At 38.5% G+C, this 18,346-nt stretch overlaps 1 protein-coding gene and 1 pseudogene across 2 annotated transcripts in view; one reads left to right on the forward strand and one right to left on the reverse strand.

Annotated features, from left to right (window-relative positions):
* Positions 1-18,346, forward strand: part of EGF (epidermal growth factor) — a 109,916-nt gene that overhangs the window by 39,395 nt on the left and 52,175 nt on the right. For both annotated transcript variants that reach the window (XM_045880593.3, XM_045880594.3), the window contains 2 exons: positions 6,315-6,440; positions 7,496-7,618. In XM_045880593.3, the coding sequence (XP_045736549.1) occupies positions 6,315-6,440; positions 7,496-7,618 (249 nt within the window). The remainder of the gene's footprint in view (positions 1-6,314; positions 6,441-7,495; positions 7,619-18,346) is intronic.
* LOC123847707 (large ribosomal subunit protein eL30-like) lies at positions 16,715-17,073 on the reverse strand (annotated as a pseudogene).

An 18,346-nucleotide genomic window follows, 5' to 3' on the forward strand; every position in this document is an offset into this window, starting at 1 on the left:
ACACCCAAATCTCTGTAATTTTTCATAGAAATCTTAGTAAAATATGGATGGCTTTATCTTCCTAACATTATTTATAGATAGTTATTGACATTTTGTTAATGATGAGGGTCACACAAAGGTACATGCCGGTGGGGCAATCATCAGACTGGTTTGAGGCAAAGCTGGGTTTTATTTTATTTTATTTTTAAAGATTTTATTTATTTGATAGAGAGAGACAACTAGAGGGGGAACACAAGCAGGGGGAGTGGGAGAGGAAGAAGCAGACTCCCCACTCCTCAGGGAGCCCAACGTGGGGCTCGATCCCAGGACCCCGGGATCATGACCTGAGCCAAAGGCAGACGTTTAACAACTGAGCCACCCAGGCATCCCCAAAACTGGGTTTTAAATGCGAGTTTGCTCTGACACCAAATTGCTGCCACTTGAAATATCTTTTAAATACTTGGAATGGTTCTCTATCACTTTTCTCTCTTCTTTCTTGCTGTCAACTCTCCCTTTTTGCTGGTTTCCACATGCCTGGCTGGGGACTCTATTTATTTTCTAATCTGAGGCATTTCTTTGCCATTTATTTGTTGAGGAAACCAGATCATTTGTCCTGTAGCATTTTCCACAATTTGGATTTTGCAGAGTATAGCCCCATGGTGTCATTTAACATGATTCCATACCTCCTACACACAGATAGTTTGGGCCTAGAAGCCTGATCAGATTCAGATTTTTTTGTGAGAGCACTTAGAAGGTGGTACTGCAGGTGGCATTGTATGCTTCCTACAGACCACACCAGGGGTCGTGTAGTGCCCAGTTCTGGTTCTTATTGTGATGTTCAAGATTCACTGGCAGTTTAGGTGTTGCCGAAGTGGTCCATCCATTGTAAAGTTTCCCATCAGCCTTTCACATAATAGCTTTAGAAGCTATTATGATTGGCTCGAGCCATTTTTTCGTTAGAGTTTCAAAGAGATGATATTCTAACTCTATCATTGCTTATGCATTTGTTAGCTGAAGAACTTTTCTACATCAGCTACAATTTCCCTGGGGACGATCTTTTATAGGAAAAGTAAACTAAATGTTTGATTCTTTCCTTTATCTGTTTTCAGAATAAAGGGTCTTTTTTTTAAAGCATCTTCATAAACTCAGAGATTTAAAAAATATTTGACATGTTTCTATTCATTGCAGTTATTATCATTTTGACATCAAATTGTACCACCTTTCTCCAGGAGGAGCCCTGAACTGAGGCTTCTAGTCTTTGTAGGAGAGATGACCAAGAGGGATCTCAGCGGCCCTCTCCCAGTAAGGCCAGTCTAGAAAGCTGGGCTGAGGCTATGTCTGGGCTCACTGGAATCATGCAGTCATTTCTGGCAATGGGGAATGCAGTGGGGGTGGGGTGGTGACCATGCGAGTGGCATGGACACCTTACATTTCTATCTTTATGCTAGGGGCTGGCCATGGTCACATTTGTCAGAAATGGGTACGAAATAAGAAATGACTGAGTGGGCCCAAGGGGCTCATCTGGAGTAAAAAGCATGTATTTTTTAACTGCTCAGAGGCTGTTGATTTGTTTACCTTCTGATTCTTAGAGGGGTTTAGATGGATAAGGATACCAAGTAGCTGAGTTCTGGCTAAGTGGTTTTTGTTTTTACTGTGATTAGGAATTCCAAGAAACTATTCTTGTATTTTCTTCCTTGTTATTTTCTATTAACAAAGAAGAATAAAGCTATATTATACAGTCTGGGAAGTTTTTTGAGGAAATTAAAGAAGTCATTTATTCAGGGAACTCATTAATGAGGAAGACAATAAATAAATGAAACAAAAACATAACTAGGTTCTGGGGTGCTTAGGGTGCTCAGTTGGTTAAGCGACTGCCTGCGGCTCAGGTCATGATCCTGGAGTCCTGGGATCGAGTCCCGCATGGGGCTCCCTGCTCAGCGGAGAGTCTGTTTCTCCCTCTGACCCTCCCCCTCTCATGCTCTCTCTCTATCTCATTCTCTCTCTCCAATAAATAAATAAAATCTTTTCAAAAAAGAAAAAATATATATGTATAATATATACATATACATAAAAACCCATAGTTATATATATGCACATAAATACAAGTGTACATATATATATATACACACACAAGTATGTGTCTATCTATCATCTATCTTCTATCTATCATCTATCTATCTATCTATCTATCTATCTATCTATCTATCTATCTATCTATCAAGAGGTGGGTCTACAGCCAGAAGGCTTGAGCTTGAATCCCAGGTTTACCCCTTATTACCTTTATGTGATCCTTAAGACATGGTTTCCTAATCTGTAAAATGAAAGATAATATGTGCTCTGCATAGCTCAAGGGCTTGTTATGAAAATTAAATGAGATAATGTAAATGCTTTATAAAATGTTATTTGAATTTTTGACCGTATGTGCTAAATACTGGGTGTGCTGATACTGAGGTATAAGACTGGTTAAAGTGAATGGGTTCACATGGAAGAGACTAGAAAGGCTTTGTTGCTGAGGCGAGTCTTAGCCTGAATTTGAGGTGGAGGAAAGCTGATCAGTCGATGGGGGAATCCCATGTGCATTGTTTCAGAACTGGGCCAGGGTAAAATCTATAGATTTACTCGGCGGTAGAAAAGCTCACGAGAGCCTGTGTGTTAGGCAGTTTTTGAAGGTGCAGTTTGTGGTGGACATTAACTCCATGATTAGGAGCTTTAATTTTATCTCAGAGGTAATTAAGCCACACTGCTGAGCTCTGGGAAGGGGTGTTATCTGAGGTCAGCAGCAGCTGGTTGAGCACTAGCTTTGGCCTAATTTGAAGCTAAAGAACAGCAGAAGATTACGGAGATTAAACAAAAATATAGCCCTCAATCCTCTGTTTTACCACTTCCTAAAATGATCTTTTAAAGTGTTTGGCGGCTTAATTCAGGTGGCATCCTCAGCCTAACCATTTAGAGAAGAATGGTGATTGCTTTCCTGGCCATCTTCATCATTAAAGAGTGATATATATTGCTAATAAGTACCATTCAAACCATCAGCAGCATGGTAGCATGGAAGGGGTACTGGGCTAGCATAGTCTGAGTTCTAACGCTAAGGTTGACTGGAAATTCAAGGAGAAACGAAATAAAGGAGTTAAGTTGCAGGTGACATGATCACAGGGGTTTTTTTGTGCCTGAAGTCTATGTTTGTAGTATACCTGTGTTGTGAAAGGCACCAGGCTAGGTGCTGTTTGGGCTATAAAATGTGAAAGGGTTACATGCCTTATCCTCAAGAAGCTTATTGGTTAATGGAAAAAAGAAGCATATATATAATCGTGATGACAATGGGATGATGGTGATGATGATGATCAGAGCACAGGTAAGTGCAGGCAAGAGGTAGGAGAAAAGTACAAAAAAGGGATAAATAATAGTGGAGCTAGATGAGTAATAGAGCATTTCCCGTACCCTGGACACTAATTGTTTTTCTTCAATACGCAGTTTGAATCCCTATTAACACATTATAAACAGTAATTAAGGCTTGAGGCTCCTTAGAGGTATAAACTTAGAGGAATTTACCACAAACATCTGATTCTGTATAGAACCATAAAAAAAAATTTTTTTTAAAGTAAGGGATTTCAGAATATTTATTCCAAAACTGTTAATTCATGGATTAGGAAACCAAGGTGAAAGAGATAATGATTCGATGTAAAGGCAGAACCAGAAAATTTGGTTTTCCTAGTCCTTAATCCAGTACTCACCTGTCATGCTGGGTTTGACAAGACTTTTACAAGGGATATTTATAGGGAGCATAATTCCTTAATTTTTTGTTACGTCAAGAAAGTGGTAACACTTTGGTGCCTTTAAAAGGCTGAGTCAGAGGACTGCCTCTTCACCTGGTAGATAGGGTCCTGGTGGATTCATGAATCATTTAATAAAGCCAGTTAGATCTTCAAATTAAAAAAGAAAGGCCAGGGACACCTGGGTGGCTCAGTCGGTTAAGCATCTGCCTTCAACTCAGGTCATGATCTCAGGTCCTGGGATCGAGCCCCACATCAGGCTCCCTGCTCAGCGGGAAGCCTGCTTCTTTCTCTCCCTCTGCCTGCCACTCCCCCTGCTTGTGCTCTCTCTCTCTCTCTCTGTCAAATACATAAGTAAAAATATTTAAAAAATAAAAAAAGAAAGGCCAAGTCAGACATTTCTGTATTTTTATTGCTGTTATTCCCTTGCAAACTTTATAAAAATTAAAGTTCAAAAAAATACGTGTATTTTTTTTTTAGAAATTTGAAGTGCGTGCATTTTGTCTACTTTTAAAATTTGGATCATATTATTTTTTCATTTTGCTTAGTTAAAATTTGGTAAGTAAAGCATGTAGGAACCTGAAAGCAATGTAGCTCTATATGTGTGATTGGTAGAAAAACCATGGATAAGAAACAAAATGCTTGGAATCAATATCCAAGAATCTATTCGGTGTAAATCCGAACTGATTCAGTAGGTAATATTGCAACAGTATTGAATAGTCAGCAAGATTGATTTTGTATTTAATTCTGTCATGAGATCTGAATAAACAAGTTTAAAATAACTAAGTTCACAACACAGACTTGCTAAAAAGAGGTATTCATAATTGAGGGGAGGCCGGGATGTTTCAATAGTACATCACGCAGGTGTTTTTCAAAGTGTGTTGTGAAGACTCTTGGCAGCAGAATCACTCTGATTCAGTTGAAAATGCAGATTCCTGAGCCTTTCTCTTGATTCACCAAGTCAGAATCTAGAGATTCTGCCAGGGAGTCTCAATGCACACCAGGGACATTTTCAAGAGTGAAAAAATGTTTTTACTGTGTCATGGTGTTATTGGTCAAGAGGAATGTTTAGTGACTTGGAATAGAAGGAAATTGGTAGAGTCAGAGTGAGGAGACATCTTTATAAGTAGATAAACAGAGACCAGAGGAACAACCCTACATGGAGAATGGTCTCAGCTTCTTGCACAGCTGAGCTCAGGCTCTCGCTGGTTTGTTCCCTATGCCATTCACAGTAAGACTGTGTTTTTAGCAGTCCTTCCGTTGGGTCCTTAGCTCTTCTCATTATTCACAGACTCTCATTGATCTCAACCCTGCCTTGACTCGGGATCCATGACCCCAGTCTTCCCCTGCTGTCACCTCTTGCCAGAGTTCTGACCTCTGTATCTACTTGGATCCTGAAATCTGCCCTCAGACTCAGGATTAACTCTGTATTTCCCAGAACTTTTTACAAAGGTCCTGTCATTGTTAAAATTGGGGAAAAGTAAGAAGGAACAAAATTGGAATAGGGATATATGCGTTACTAGTTTGTCTCTTGACTCTGGCTCTGAAAATCAAAGGTACAAAGTTGTCCATTTATTGTTCCATGTATCTGGCTAATCCAGCCCCAGCACCTACCTCACTAAACAGATTTTACTATTTTCACTGGGCTATTTTGTAAAACATGGTATACCACCAGCAATGGACTCAGAAATTTGGGGATAAGACATATGGCAGTGGTATATTTTGAGTCTGAAAGATGTTGTTCTTTAAATAAGGATCCTAAAAAACAGCTAAATATATATATAGATTGGACCTATAACTATTATACTTAAAAAAAGATGTTCTTAGGATTAAAGATTTTTGTTTCTTAAACAGATATTTCATTTTCAGAAGTTTTGTTTATGTGCTTTATTATTTTTCTTTTTATGAAAGCAAACCAGAATGAGTGAAATAAAGGGGATTAAGAGTACTCTTATCTTGGTGAGCACTGAGAAATGTATAGAATTGTATAGGTATAAATATACATACATATAAAATAAGTAAAGCAGAGGGGCGCCTGGGTGGTATAGTCGTTTAATTGCCTAACTCTTGGTTTCCACTCAGGTGGTGGGCTCAGGTCATGATCTCAGGGTTGTGAGATCCGGCTGGGCATCAGGCTCATTTTCAACCCAGAGTCTGCTTAAGACTCTCTCTCCCTCTCCCTCTACCCCTCCTCCTTGCTCTCTCTCCTTCTCTCTCTTTCTAAAATAAATAAATAAATCTTTATAAAAAATAAGCAAAGCAGAATGAAAAAGCTACTAGTGTTTAGTGTTTACAACCCAAGGAATGAAATCTCCAGCTAATTAGGATGTCCAATCCTGACTGCTTTGGTAGGAATAATACAATTAGAGAAATAAGTGGGCTGCATCTCTGAATGCTTCAGAATCCAGGCTAACACAGTTTGGCTCCAGAGCAGTGCCACCACGGGGAAAGACAGCACCCCTGCTCCTGTCGAGGGGAAATTAGACTTCTAAGAACCACAATGGGATCAAGCAGTGTCCCCGTCAAAATACATCTCCACTCCAAGTAAACCATCTTCTCTTTTAGATCAGAAACCCTGCAAATGGAGGAAAGGTAACTGCAGAGGTAGCATGTGTGGTCAAGACTCGAAGTCCCATTTGTGCACATGTGCGGAGGGATATACTTTAAGCCAAGATGGAAAGTACTGTGAAGGTAACGTGCAGGGGGGTAGCTACCTAAAGCAAGGACAGCCCACCTGAGCCAGTGGCTGCTCTTCAGTGGGTCATCCAGAGCCTTGAAGCAAAACAACTTGAGGATCCCCCCCATTTTTCCCCAGAAAAATTATTTTTTTCTTCTGTTGTTAAAGCCTCTGTAATAACTTTCAGATCTTCTTTATGTGCTGTGTTCCTAGATCCAATACTCTTAGAGGCTACTCAGAGCTTGATATACGGCAGGGATTCTCTGAGTGGACACCACAAACCTCTGTGGGTTTGACAGTATGCAAAATGTCAGTATTTTCAAATTTTTGCAGTTCCATAGCTATCATTAGATCTTCAAAGAGTAAGTGACTCCTACACCACATCCCATAAAGTCTGGCAGGAATCTTGAGAAGCTACGCACCAAGACTGTTTATCTGGGGCTCCTCCTATTTTGAGGCTTCAGGCCCAATTCAATGAACCCGGGAGAAATACTGTGTTCTTTCACCTGGGAGGTGGGTCCAGTGGGTTACTAATGAAAAGCATCCAATGGCTGTTAGCACACATTCAGTAGAATTAGTTGGGGTGTGATGTCAGGTAAATCTGACATTGAAGTATAAGTTAAGTATATGTCTCCTGCTCACCTGGGACTACTGGGGCGAGAGCTATAGCATAGAACAGTGGCCTGGAAGGCTGGGTTTCAACCGGAGTGAAGCTGCTGGGGAATGTACCCACATTCAGGTGAAGGGCTCCTGTCAGCTCTGAGAAGACTTTCAAGAGTCCCTGCCTTCAATGGCTACATCTTTTCATGGGAAATTGTACTACTTTTTCCTGAAGGCAATTCTAGTATGAAAATACAGATATATTTGAAAGTTTAAACTGTGACAGTAAAAATGGCTGTCATGACAATTGAACTGACTTCTTTCATTCTTTGCGAGGGTAGCAAAAACAGTCTTTCCATGGTCAGTTACAGCAAATTCAAGTGTGAGATATTCTACTTTGTGCTGACTTAATAGCAATATTACAATTTATTTTAAAAAATAACTATGTTTTACTGTTGTCATTGTATAGATGTCAATGAATGTGCCTTTTGGAATCATGGATGTACTCTCGGATGTGAAAACATCCCCGGATCTTATTATTGCACATGCCCTGTAGGATTTATTCTGCTTCCTGACGGGAAACGGTGTCATCGTAAGTATTTATTGCATTTTTTTCTTTCATTTTCAGTGATGTTTCCAAGGTGGCTATGATCTGGGTTGTTGGTCCTTGATCAGCAGTATGCATCAGAATTACCTTGATGTTTTATTATGTACATGAATGACAGGACCACAGACCTATTAAATCAAAACTTCTAAGGTTCGGAAACAAGTATATAGATCTCTCTATATATATATTTCTTGTTTCTTTATCCATATTTTCTTATGTCTCTCTGAAAGATAAGTGTGTAAAAACATAATCGTGATACATTATTATATCTAAAACACTAGCTGTAATTCCCTGCTATCATCTATTATCCAGTTACTTTTTGGGTATAATCACAATACCATTGTCACACCTGAAAAAATTAGCAGTGATTCCCTAATAACACCAAATGTCTAGACAGTGCTCAACTTACCTTAAAAAGTTTTTTTAAACAGTTGAATTGTGTGAATAACCCTCCAGACAAGGGCAATGTGTTTTATTAGCTTAATACTTCTCTTTTATTCTACAGATTCCCTCACCTCTGTTTTTTTCTCCTTTCAAGTATTTGTTGAAGAAACTGTTTTTTTCCCCTGTGGCTTCTCACATTTTGGATTTTACTGATCGCACTTCTGTGATGTCCCTGGCTTTCTGCAAACTTGTAGTTAGATATAAAGGCTTGAGCAGATTCAGCTTTGACATTTTTTTGGCAGGAATACTTCCTAGGTGTGTTTATACTTCCATCAGGAGACACATAATATCTGGTCATTTCTCTTTCTGTCATCCATTATAAAGTTCCTCAATAGTCTTTTATTTTTCTTTTTTAAACAAGCTCTGGCCAGTTTTTTTTTTTTTTTAAGATTTTATTTATTTATTTGAGAGAGAGAGATAGCAAGAGAGAGCATGAGCAGAGGCAGGGGGAGAGGGAAAAGCAGGGTCCCTGCTGAGCAAGGAGCCCGATGCGGGACTCAGTCCCAGGACCCTGGGATCATGACCTGAGCCAAAGGCAGACGCTTAACTGAGTGAGCCACCCAGGTGCCCCTGGCCAGTTTTAATAAAGAAAAATTTTGCATGATTTACTTTTCACTAGTCTGTTCTGGCATATTTCTTTCTTTTTAAAAAATATGTGTTTTGCTTTATTTTTATTCTTTTAAAAAATTTCCAGTATAATTAGCATACAGTGTTATATTAGTTTCAGGTGTACAATATAGTGATTCAGCAATTCTATAAATTACTCAATGTTCATCAAGATAAGCATACTCTTAGTCCCCTTCACCTATTTCACCCATGGTTCCACCGATCTCCCCTCTGGTAACCATCAGTTTGTTCACTATAGTTAAGAGTCTGTTTCTTGGGGAGCCTGCTTCTCCCTCTGCCTGCAGCTTCACCTGCTTGCACTCTCTCACTCTGACAAATAAATAAAATCTTATAAAAAAAAAAAAGAGTCTGTTTCTTGGTTTCTCGTTTTCTTTGTTCATTTGTTTCCTAAATATTACATATGATAAATTCATATGATATTTGTCTTTCTCTGACTTATTTCACTTAGCATTATACACTCTAGATCTATCCATGTTGTTGCAAATGGCAGGATTTCATTCTTTTCTATGGCTGAGTAATATTCTATTTTATATATATATTTATATATACATATATATAAATATATATATCACTTCTTTATCCATTCATCTGTTGATGGACACTTGAGTTGCTTCCATAATTTGGCTATTGTAAATAATGTGACAGTAAACATAGGGGTGCATGTATCTTTTTGAATTAGTGTTTTTGTATTCTTTGGGTAAATACCCAGTAGTGGAATTACTGGACCATAGAGTAATTCTATTTTTAATTTTTTGAGGAACCTCCATACTGTTTTCCACAATGGCTACACCAGTTTGCATTCCTACCAACAGTGCACAAGGGTTCCTTTTTCTCTACGTTCTTGTTGTTTCTTGTATTTTTGATTTTAGCCATTCTGACAGGTATGAGGTGATATCTCATTGTGGTTTTGATTTGCATTTCCCTGATGATGAGTGATGTTGCACATCTTTTCATGTGTCTGTTGGCCATCTGGATGTCATCTTTGGAGAACTATCTGTTCAGGTCTTCTGCCCATTTTTTAATTGGATTATTTGTTTTTTGGGGCTTTGAGTTGTACCAGTTGTTTTTATATTTTAGATACTAACCCCTTATCAGATATGTCATTTACAAATATCTTCTCCCATTCAGTAGATTGGTTTCTTTTTGTTTTGTTGATTGTTTCCTTTGCTATGAAAAAGCTTTTCTTTTGATGTCGTCCAGTAGTTTATTTTTGCTTTTGGTTCCAATGCCATATCTAGAAGAAATATTCTATGTCACAGAAATTACTACCTGTTCTCTTTTCTAGTGTTTTTATGGTTTCAGGTCTCACGTTTAAGTCTTTAATCCATTTTGAGTTTATTTTTGTATATGGCAAAAGAGAGTGGTCCAGTTTCATTCTTGCATATAGCTGTCCAGTTTTCCCAACACCATTTGTTGAAGAGACTGCTTTTTCCCATTATATATTCATTCCTCTTTTTTCAAAGATTAATTGACCATATAATTGTGGGTTCATTTCTGGGTTTTCTATTCTAGTCCATTGATCTATGTATCTACTGTTATGCCAGTATCATACTGTTTTAATTACTACAGCTTTGTAATATAACTTGATGTCTGGAATTGTGATACCTCCAGTTTTGTTTTTGTTTTTCAGGAAGTCTATGGCTTTTCAAGGTCCTTTATGGTTCCATACAAATGTTAGGATTATTTGTTTTAGCTCTCTGAAAAATGCTGTTGGTATTTTGATAGGGATTTCATTAAATCTGTAGATTACTTTGGGTTTTAACAATATTTGTTCTTCCTATCCATGAGCATGAACCATCTTTCCATTTGTGTCATCTTCAGTTTCTTTCATCATTGTTTTCACAGGACAGGTCATTTACCTCCCTTCATTAAATTTTATTCCTAGGCATTTTATTATTTTTGCTGTGATTGTAACTGGGATTATTTTCTTAATTTCTCCTTCTGCTACTTCATTATTAGTGTATAGAGATGCAATGGATTTCTGTATATTAATTTTATATCTTATGGCTACTGAATTTGCTTATCAGTTCTAGAACTTTTTTGGTGGAGTCTTTAAGGTTTTCTGTATAGAGTATCATGTCATCAGCAAATAGTGAAAGCTCTACTACTTTCTTATTAATTTGGATGCCTTTTATTTATTTCCTTTTTTTTTTTTTGGTCTGATTGCTGTAGCTAGGACTTCCATTTCTATGCTGATTAAAAGTGGCAAGAACAGACATCCTTGTCCTGTTCCTGATCTTAGGAAAAAAGCCCTCAGTTTTTCACCATTATGATGTTAGCTGTGGGATTTTCATATATGGCCATTATTATGTTGAGGTATATTTCCTCTAAACCTACTTTGTTGAGGGTTTTTATCATGAATGGATGTTGTACTTTGTCAAATGCTTTTCCTGCATCTATTGAAATGATCATATGGTTTTTATCCTTTCTCTTGTTGATGTGATATATCACATTGATTTGTGAATATTAAACCACACTTGCGCCCCAGGAATAAACCCCACTTGATTGTGGTGAATATTTTTTTAATGTACTATTGGATTCAGTTTGCTAATATTTTGTTGAGTATTTTTGCAGAGATATTGGCCTGTAGTTCTCTCTTTTTTTTGTAGTGTCTTTATCTGTTTTTGATTATAGTTTAGGGTAATGATGCCTCAGATTGAATTTGGAAGCTCTCCTTCCTCTTCTAGTTTTTGGGAATAGTTTGAGAAGAATAGTTATTAACTCTTTAAATGTTTGGTAGAATTCATCTGTAAAGCCATCTGGTCCTGGACTTTTGTTAGTTGGGAATTTTTGATTATTGCTTCCATTTCATTGCTGGTAATCAGTCCATTCAAAATTTTCTATTTCTTCCTGATTCAGTTTTGGGGGTTACATGTTTCTAGTAATTTATTGATTTCTTCTAGGTTGTCCAATTTTTTGGCATATAATTTTTCATTATATTCTCTTATAACTCCTGTATTTCTGTGGTGTTGGTTGTTATTTCTCCTCTTTTCATTTCTGATTTTGTTTATTTGAGTCCTCTCTCTCTCTCTTTCTCTTTTATGAGTCTGGCTAGAGGCTAATCAATTTTGTTAATTTTTTTCAAAGAACTAGCTCCTGGTTTCATTGACCTGTTCTATTGTGTTTTTTTGTTTGTTTTTGTTTTGTTTTGTTTTTTTAGTTTCTATTTTGTTTAGTTTTTCTCTAATCTTTATTATTTCCTTCTTTCTACTGGTTTTGGGTCCTGTTTTTGTTCATTTTTTTCCCTCTAGCTCTTAGGTGTAAGATTAAGTTGTGTATTTGAGACTTTTCTTGCTTCTTGAGCTAGACCTGCATTGCTATAATCTTCCCTCTTAGAACAGCTTTTGCTGAATCCCAAAGATTTTGGACTGTGTGTTTTCATTTGCATTTGTTTCTATGTGTCTTTTATTTCCTATTTGATTTCTTGGTTTACCCATTCATGGTTTAATAGCATGTTATTTAACCTTTATGTATTTGTGTTTTTTCCAGGTTTTTTCTTGTGGTTGATTTCTAGTTTCATAGTGTTGTGGTCAGAAAAGATGTATGGTATGACTTCAGTCTTTTTGAATTTGTTGAGACTTGTTTTGTGTTCTAACATGTGATCGCTTCTGAGAATGATCCATGTACACTTGAAAGGAATGTGTATTCTGCTGTTTTAGGATGGAAACTTCTGCATATATCTGTCAGATCCATCTGATCTGATGTGTTAAAAATACCACTGCTTCCTTGTTGATTTTCTGTTTGGATGATCTAGCCATTGACATAAATGGGTTGTTAAAGTTCCCCACTATTATTGCATTACAACTGATTACTTCCCTTATGTTTGTTATTTGGTGCTTTATGTATTTGTTGGGTGCATAAATACTTACAATTATTAATTCTTCTTGTTGGATTATTCCCTTAATGATTATGTAGAGTCCTTCTTTTTCTCTTGTTATAGTCTTTCAGCACTTTGAATATCTCATGCCACTTTCTTCTGTCCTGCAGAGTTTCTGCTAAAAAATCAGCTGATAGCTTTATGGGGTTTCCCCTGTATGTAACTGTTTCTTCTCTTGTTCCTTTTAAAATTCTCTCTTTTTCAGTACTTTTTGCCATTTTAATTATTATGGATCTTTGTTTGGACTTCCATGGGTTGATTTTGTTGGGAGCTCTCTGTATCTCCTGGATATGGATATCTGTTTACTTCCCCAGTTTTGGGAAGTTTATAGCAATTATTTCTTCAAATAAATTTTTTGCCCCCTTTCTGTCTCTTCTCCTGGGATTCCCATAATGTGAATGTTGTTAGGCTTGATGGTATCACTGAGTTCCCTTAACCTGTTCTCATTTTTTATTATTCCTTTTTCTCTCTCCTGTACAGTTTGATTGCTTTCCATTACCCTGTCCTCCAGCTCACTAATCCATTCTTATACTTCCTCTAGTCTATTATTTATTCCCTCTAGGATTATTATTGCAGTTACTGAGTTCTTCATCTCTGATTGGTTCTTTTTTATATTTTATATCTCTTTGTTGGGGGTCTCACTGAGATAAGCCACTCTTTTCTTAAGTCCAGTGAATATCTTTATGACCATTACATTAAATTCTTTATAAAGCATATTGCTTATTTCTATTTTGTTTATCTCTCTTGCTGTGATTTTGTCCTGTTTTTCAGTTGGGATATGTTCCTCCATCTCCTCACTTTGTCTAACTCTCTGTGTCTATTTCTTTTTTTTAAATTAAGATTATTTATTTATTTATTTTAGAGAGGGAGAGAGCATGAGTGGGAGGGACAGAGGCAGAAAGCATCCAAGCAGACTCCGTGCTGAGTGTGGAGCTCCATGTGGGACTTGATCCCAGGACCCTGAGATCATGACCTAAGCCAAAACCAAAAGCTGGATGCTCAACCAACTGCGCCACCCAGGTGCCCCGTTTCTATTTCTGTGTGTTAGGAAAGTCAGCTATGTCTCCTGCTCTTGAAAGTAGTGGCCTTATGAAGAAGAGGTCCTGTAGTGCTCTGTAGTGCAATGTCCCCTGTTCACCAGAAACTGGCAATTTAGGGGTGTCTTCTGTGTGTTCGGTGTGCCCTGTTGTTGTAACTGAGCCATGTTTGCCTTTAGTCCAGTTATCAGCAATGGCTCTCTTCACTTGTTGTGGAAAGGATTTGGTTCCTGTGTTGTTCTTTTTTTTTTTTTTTTTTTTTGGTCGTGATAAGTGCACTCTTTAATCCCCATCACCTATTTGACCCACTCCCCACCCAATTCCCCTCTGGTAACCATCAGTTTGTTCTCTGTAGTTAATAGTCTGTTTCTTGGTTTCTCTCTCTCTCTCTTTTTACCTTTGTTCATTTGTTTTGTTTCTTATATTCCACATATGAGTGAAATCATATGGTGTTCATCTTTCTCTGATCAATTTTTCTTAGCATTATTCTCTCTAGCCCCATCCATGTCATTGCAAATGGCAAGATTTCATTCTTTTTTATGACTGAGTAATATTCCATCACACACACACACACACACACATCCAATTCTTTATCCATTTACCTATTGATGGACACCTAGGCTGCTTCCATAATTTGGCTATTGTAAATAATGCTGCAATAGATATAGGGGTGTATGTATCCCTTTAAATTAGTTCGTATTTTTTGAGTAAATATCCAGTAGTGCTATTCTGACAGGTGTGAGGTGATATCTCATTGTTTTTATTTGTATTTCCCTGATGATGAGTGATGTTGAGCATCTTTTCATGTGTCTGTTGGCCATCTGTTGGCCATCTTTGGAGAAATATCTGATTATGTCTTCTGCCTATTTTTAAATTGGATTATTTGTTTTTTGGGTGTTGAATTATATCAGTTCTTTATATATTTTAGATACTAACCTCTTATCAGATATGTCATTTACAAATATCTTTCCTATTCAGTGGTTGCCTTTTTGTTTTGTTGATTGTTTCCTTTGCTGTACAGAAACTTTTTCTTTTGAGGTAGTCCCAATAGCTTATTTTTGCTTTTGTTTTCCTAGCCTTAGGAGACATATCTAGAAAAAATATTGCTGTGGCTAATGTGAAAAAATTACTGCCTGGGCTGTCTTTAAGGATTTTTAAGGCTTCCAGTCTCATATTTAGGTCTTTAATCCATTTTGAGTTTATTTTTGTGGATGGTGAAAGAGAGTGGTTCAGTTTCATTCTTTTGCATGTAGCTGTCCAGTTTCCTGACACCATTTGTTAAAAAAGACTGTCTTTTTCCCATTGTATATTCTTGACTCCTTTGTTGAAGATTGTTGACGATATAGTTGTGGGTTTATTTCTGGGCTCTCTATTCTGGTCTATTGATCAATGTGTCTATATGTGTGCCAGTACTACACTGTTTTGATTACTACAGTCTTGTAGTATATCTTGAAATCTGGGATTGTGATACCTCCCATTTTGTTTTTCTTTTTCAAGTTTGCTTTGGCTATTCGGTCTTTTGTGGTGCCGTACAAATGTTAGGATTATTTGTTTTAGTTTCATTCTGTGAAAAATGCTGTTGGTATTTTGATAGGGATTACATTAAATCTGTAGATTGCTTTGGGTAGTAGAGACATTTTAACAGTATTTGTTCTTCCAATCAATGAGCATGGAATGTCTTTCCATTTCTTTGTGTCATCTTGAATTTGTTTTATCAGTGTTTTATAGTTTTTAGAGTACAGGTTCCTCACCTCTTTGTTTAAATTTATTCCCAGATATTTTATTGGTTTTGGTGCATTTGTAAATGTGATTTTTTTCCCCCTTAATTTCACTTTCTGTAGCTTCATTATTAGTATATAGGAATGCAAGAGATTTCTGTACATTGATTTTGTGTCCTGTGACTTTACTGAATTCATTTATGAGTTCTAATATTTTTCTGGTGGAGTCTTTAGGGTTTTCCCTATATAGTATCATGTCATCTACAAGTAGTGAGAGTTTTTCATCTTCCTTACCAGTTTGGATACTTTTATTTCTTTATGTTGTCTAAGTGCTGTGGCTAGGATTTCCTGTATTAAATAAATAAAATAGTGGGTGTGGACATCCTTGGTCCCTGTGTTATTAATGGGTCAGTCTGGGGCCACTTTGGGCTTGAGTTGGGTCACAACAGATGTTTGCCAGAGCTGTGGCTGCACCAAACTCTCCCTGTGTTGTCTCCTGAGAGGTTTTCAGTGGTGGCTGGGGCTTGCATTCAGACTTGCTGTCTACCCCAGCCTACTGCTGGACTTGTAGTCAAACTGGTGTGTGTGCTTATGTTCCCCTCTCCCAGGACAGGAGTCCCTTTGGAGTGGTGCTGACCCCTGACTGGGCTGCTTGCATAATGACAATCTTGTTGAGCCACTTTGGAGGACTCTTGCCTAGGGCAGGTTAGATGCAGTAGGGGTCTATAGGAGAGCGTGAGGGCAGGGTGTGTTGTTAGTAAGCTAGGTGGAGAGTATTGGCACTACTGGTTCCCACAGGTGTCTGTGTATCTGGGCCAGAGAGTGGGGGAGAGAAATAGCACTAGCCAGCTCTTTTGTTCTTGGAGAAGTCTCCTAAAGATCCTTGCCCCTCCTGCGAACATTCTGAGATTAGTAAATAAATCTCCTTCTTGTATACTCCAGGTGTTTTTCTAACTGTTGCTTGTATGCTGTATCTCAGTGGGGCTCTTTGTTGTATTATCTCTTTAAGGGTTGGGATTCAGTTTCCTTTTGCCCCCCAGCTCTCCCAGAGCTGAGCCCACTGGTATTGAAAGGCCCTGGTGTTGAGCCAAGCCCCTCTGGTTTTCATAGCTAAATATAATGGAGCTTCATCTTCCCAGTGTGGGTCTCCCTGTGCCTGGGGTACCTGTGGTGGGGTCTGCTCTTCGCCATTCTTCATGCTTGCAGTGGCACTCCCTCCCAAGGGATGTCTTGCCATGTCAGTTTGTTCCCAGCTATGTCTCTACAACTAGCTGTGGAGAGTTTGTTCTGCTAGTCTTCAGGTTGTTTTCTGGGTTATTTACACTGATGTGGGTGTTCTCTAGGTGTATCTGTGGGATGAGATGAGCTTAGTATCTTCTTACTCTGACACCTTCCATGAAAGCTCTTTGGGCATAATTCTAATGATATCAAAATCACCTGGGTCATTCACAGCTAGTGTGTATACTCTCTGATATTTTCCACATGCTGTGCCTAATTTAATGTTATTGCCACTGTAGTGATGGACACCAGTTTTGGCCAACATGGCACAGTACTCTATTTTAGCTTTCTGCAAGGCTGGGCCAGAGTTGTTGGTGAGGATGACCACTTTTGTTTGCCTTGTCTAATCATTTTCAGAGTTTTCTTGTATTGCACTATGCACTTTCCACTCTTCATAATGGGTTGGAGCCTAGAGTTGATCTATTCCAGCAACTTTTTCATGTTCTCTGAGGCCACCATCTTCCTGCCTTAGGTACAGGACAGTTTTCAAACAAAAGACACTAGGATGGTTGAGAGTGACAAGAGTCCAATAGTCTTTCAGCAAATGGTTGTAGCAGACATTAACAATAATATACTAGGTCTATTACTTCACCAAGGGTTTCAAATGGTGATATCTAGTTGTATTATTTAGTTTTAGTTGTGCTTCATAAAGAGCACTTTCTCTCATTAACTTTTTTGTTACCTCAAGATACAATTCTTACATTAAATGCAGGATAAATGTTGGATTTTTTTCTTCTTTCCTTATTTATATAAGTAAACTATATGGTTCCTTAACACTTTTCAAAGATGAATGGTGAGTGTTTTTTAAAGATTAAATATTATTATGAACTCATGGGTTTTTAACATTTTTAGTATGGTTCAACCTATCGCAGTTGTTATCCTTACCGATGAGCAAATTGTCTTCTCCTTGGCCAGTGGGAGCCTCTTCAAAGACCCCAGTAGTCTTCAGTAGTTGCCTTGTTATCTCATAGGACGTATTTTCCAGGCTTGTCTCGTATATTCTATGTTCTAGACATGGCATTAGCAATTTCTTAAAGAGCAGTGCTCCTTTTTAATGAGAAAAGTTATTTAGAGGACATATCTGCTACTAAGTCATTGTGTCTAGCCTTTTGGGGCATCAGAGCTAGGAATACACTTTTAAAAAAGAGAAATATGGGGGGCGGAGCAAGATGGCGGAGGAGTAGGAGACCTGGATTTCGTCTCCTCTCAGGAATTCAGCTGGATAGGGATCAAACCATTCTGAACACCTACAAACTCAACAGGAGATCGAAGAAAAGAAGAGCAACAACTGTCTCAGCAGAAAAGCGACCACTTTCTGGAAGGTAGGACGTGCGGAGAAGTGAATCCGAGGCGATATTCGGGAGGATAGACGGCGGGGGAGGGGCCTCCGTCGGCCGCTTCTGGCAAGTGATAGAGCCGCGGAGCACAAAATCGGAACTTTTAAAAGTCAGCTCCGCCGAGGGACGTCACTCTGGTGGCTCAGCGGGGGGTGGAACCCTCCGGGACAGTGTGGTCTCAGGACCCTCGGGGTCACAGAAAGACCGGGGGTGCCTGAGGGCAGCAGAGCTCCCAGGTAACGCAGCAGGGAAGCCGGCTGCAGAGGCGGAGCCCAGGCGCGGGCTCTCAGCTGGGGTTGCCATTAACCGCGATCCGCGGCCCAGTCGGGCCCCTGCTCCTCCAGCAGGGACCCAACAAGCGGCCGATCCGGGGAGACTCACCTTCCTCCCCCGGG

Source organism: Mirounga angustirostris, unplaced genomic scaffold (genome assembly GCF_029215605.1).
Source record: "Mirounga angustirostris isolate CCGP_5_RB_7025 unplaced genomic scaffold, mMirAng1.0.hap1 SCAF_2, whole genome shotgun sequence".
NCBI lineage: Eukaryota > Metazoa > Chordata > Mammalia > Carnivora > Phocidae > Mirounga > Mirounga angustirostris.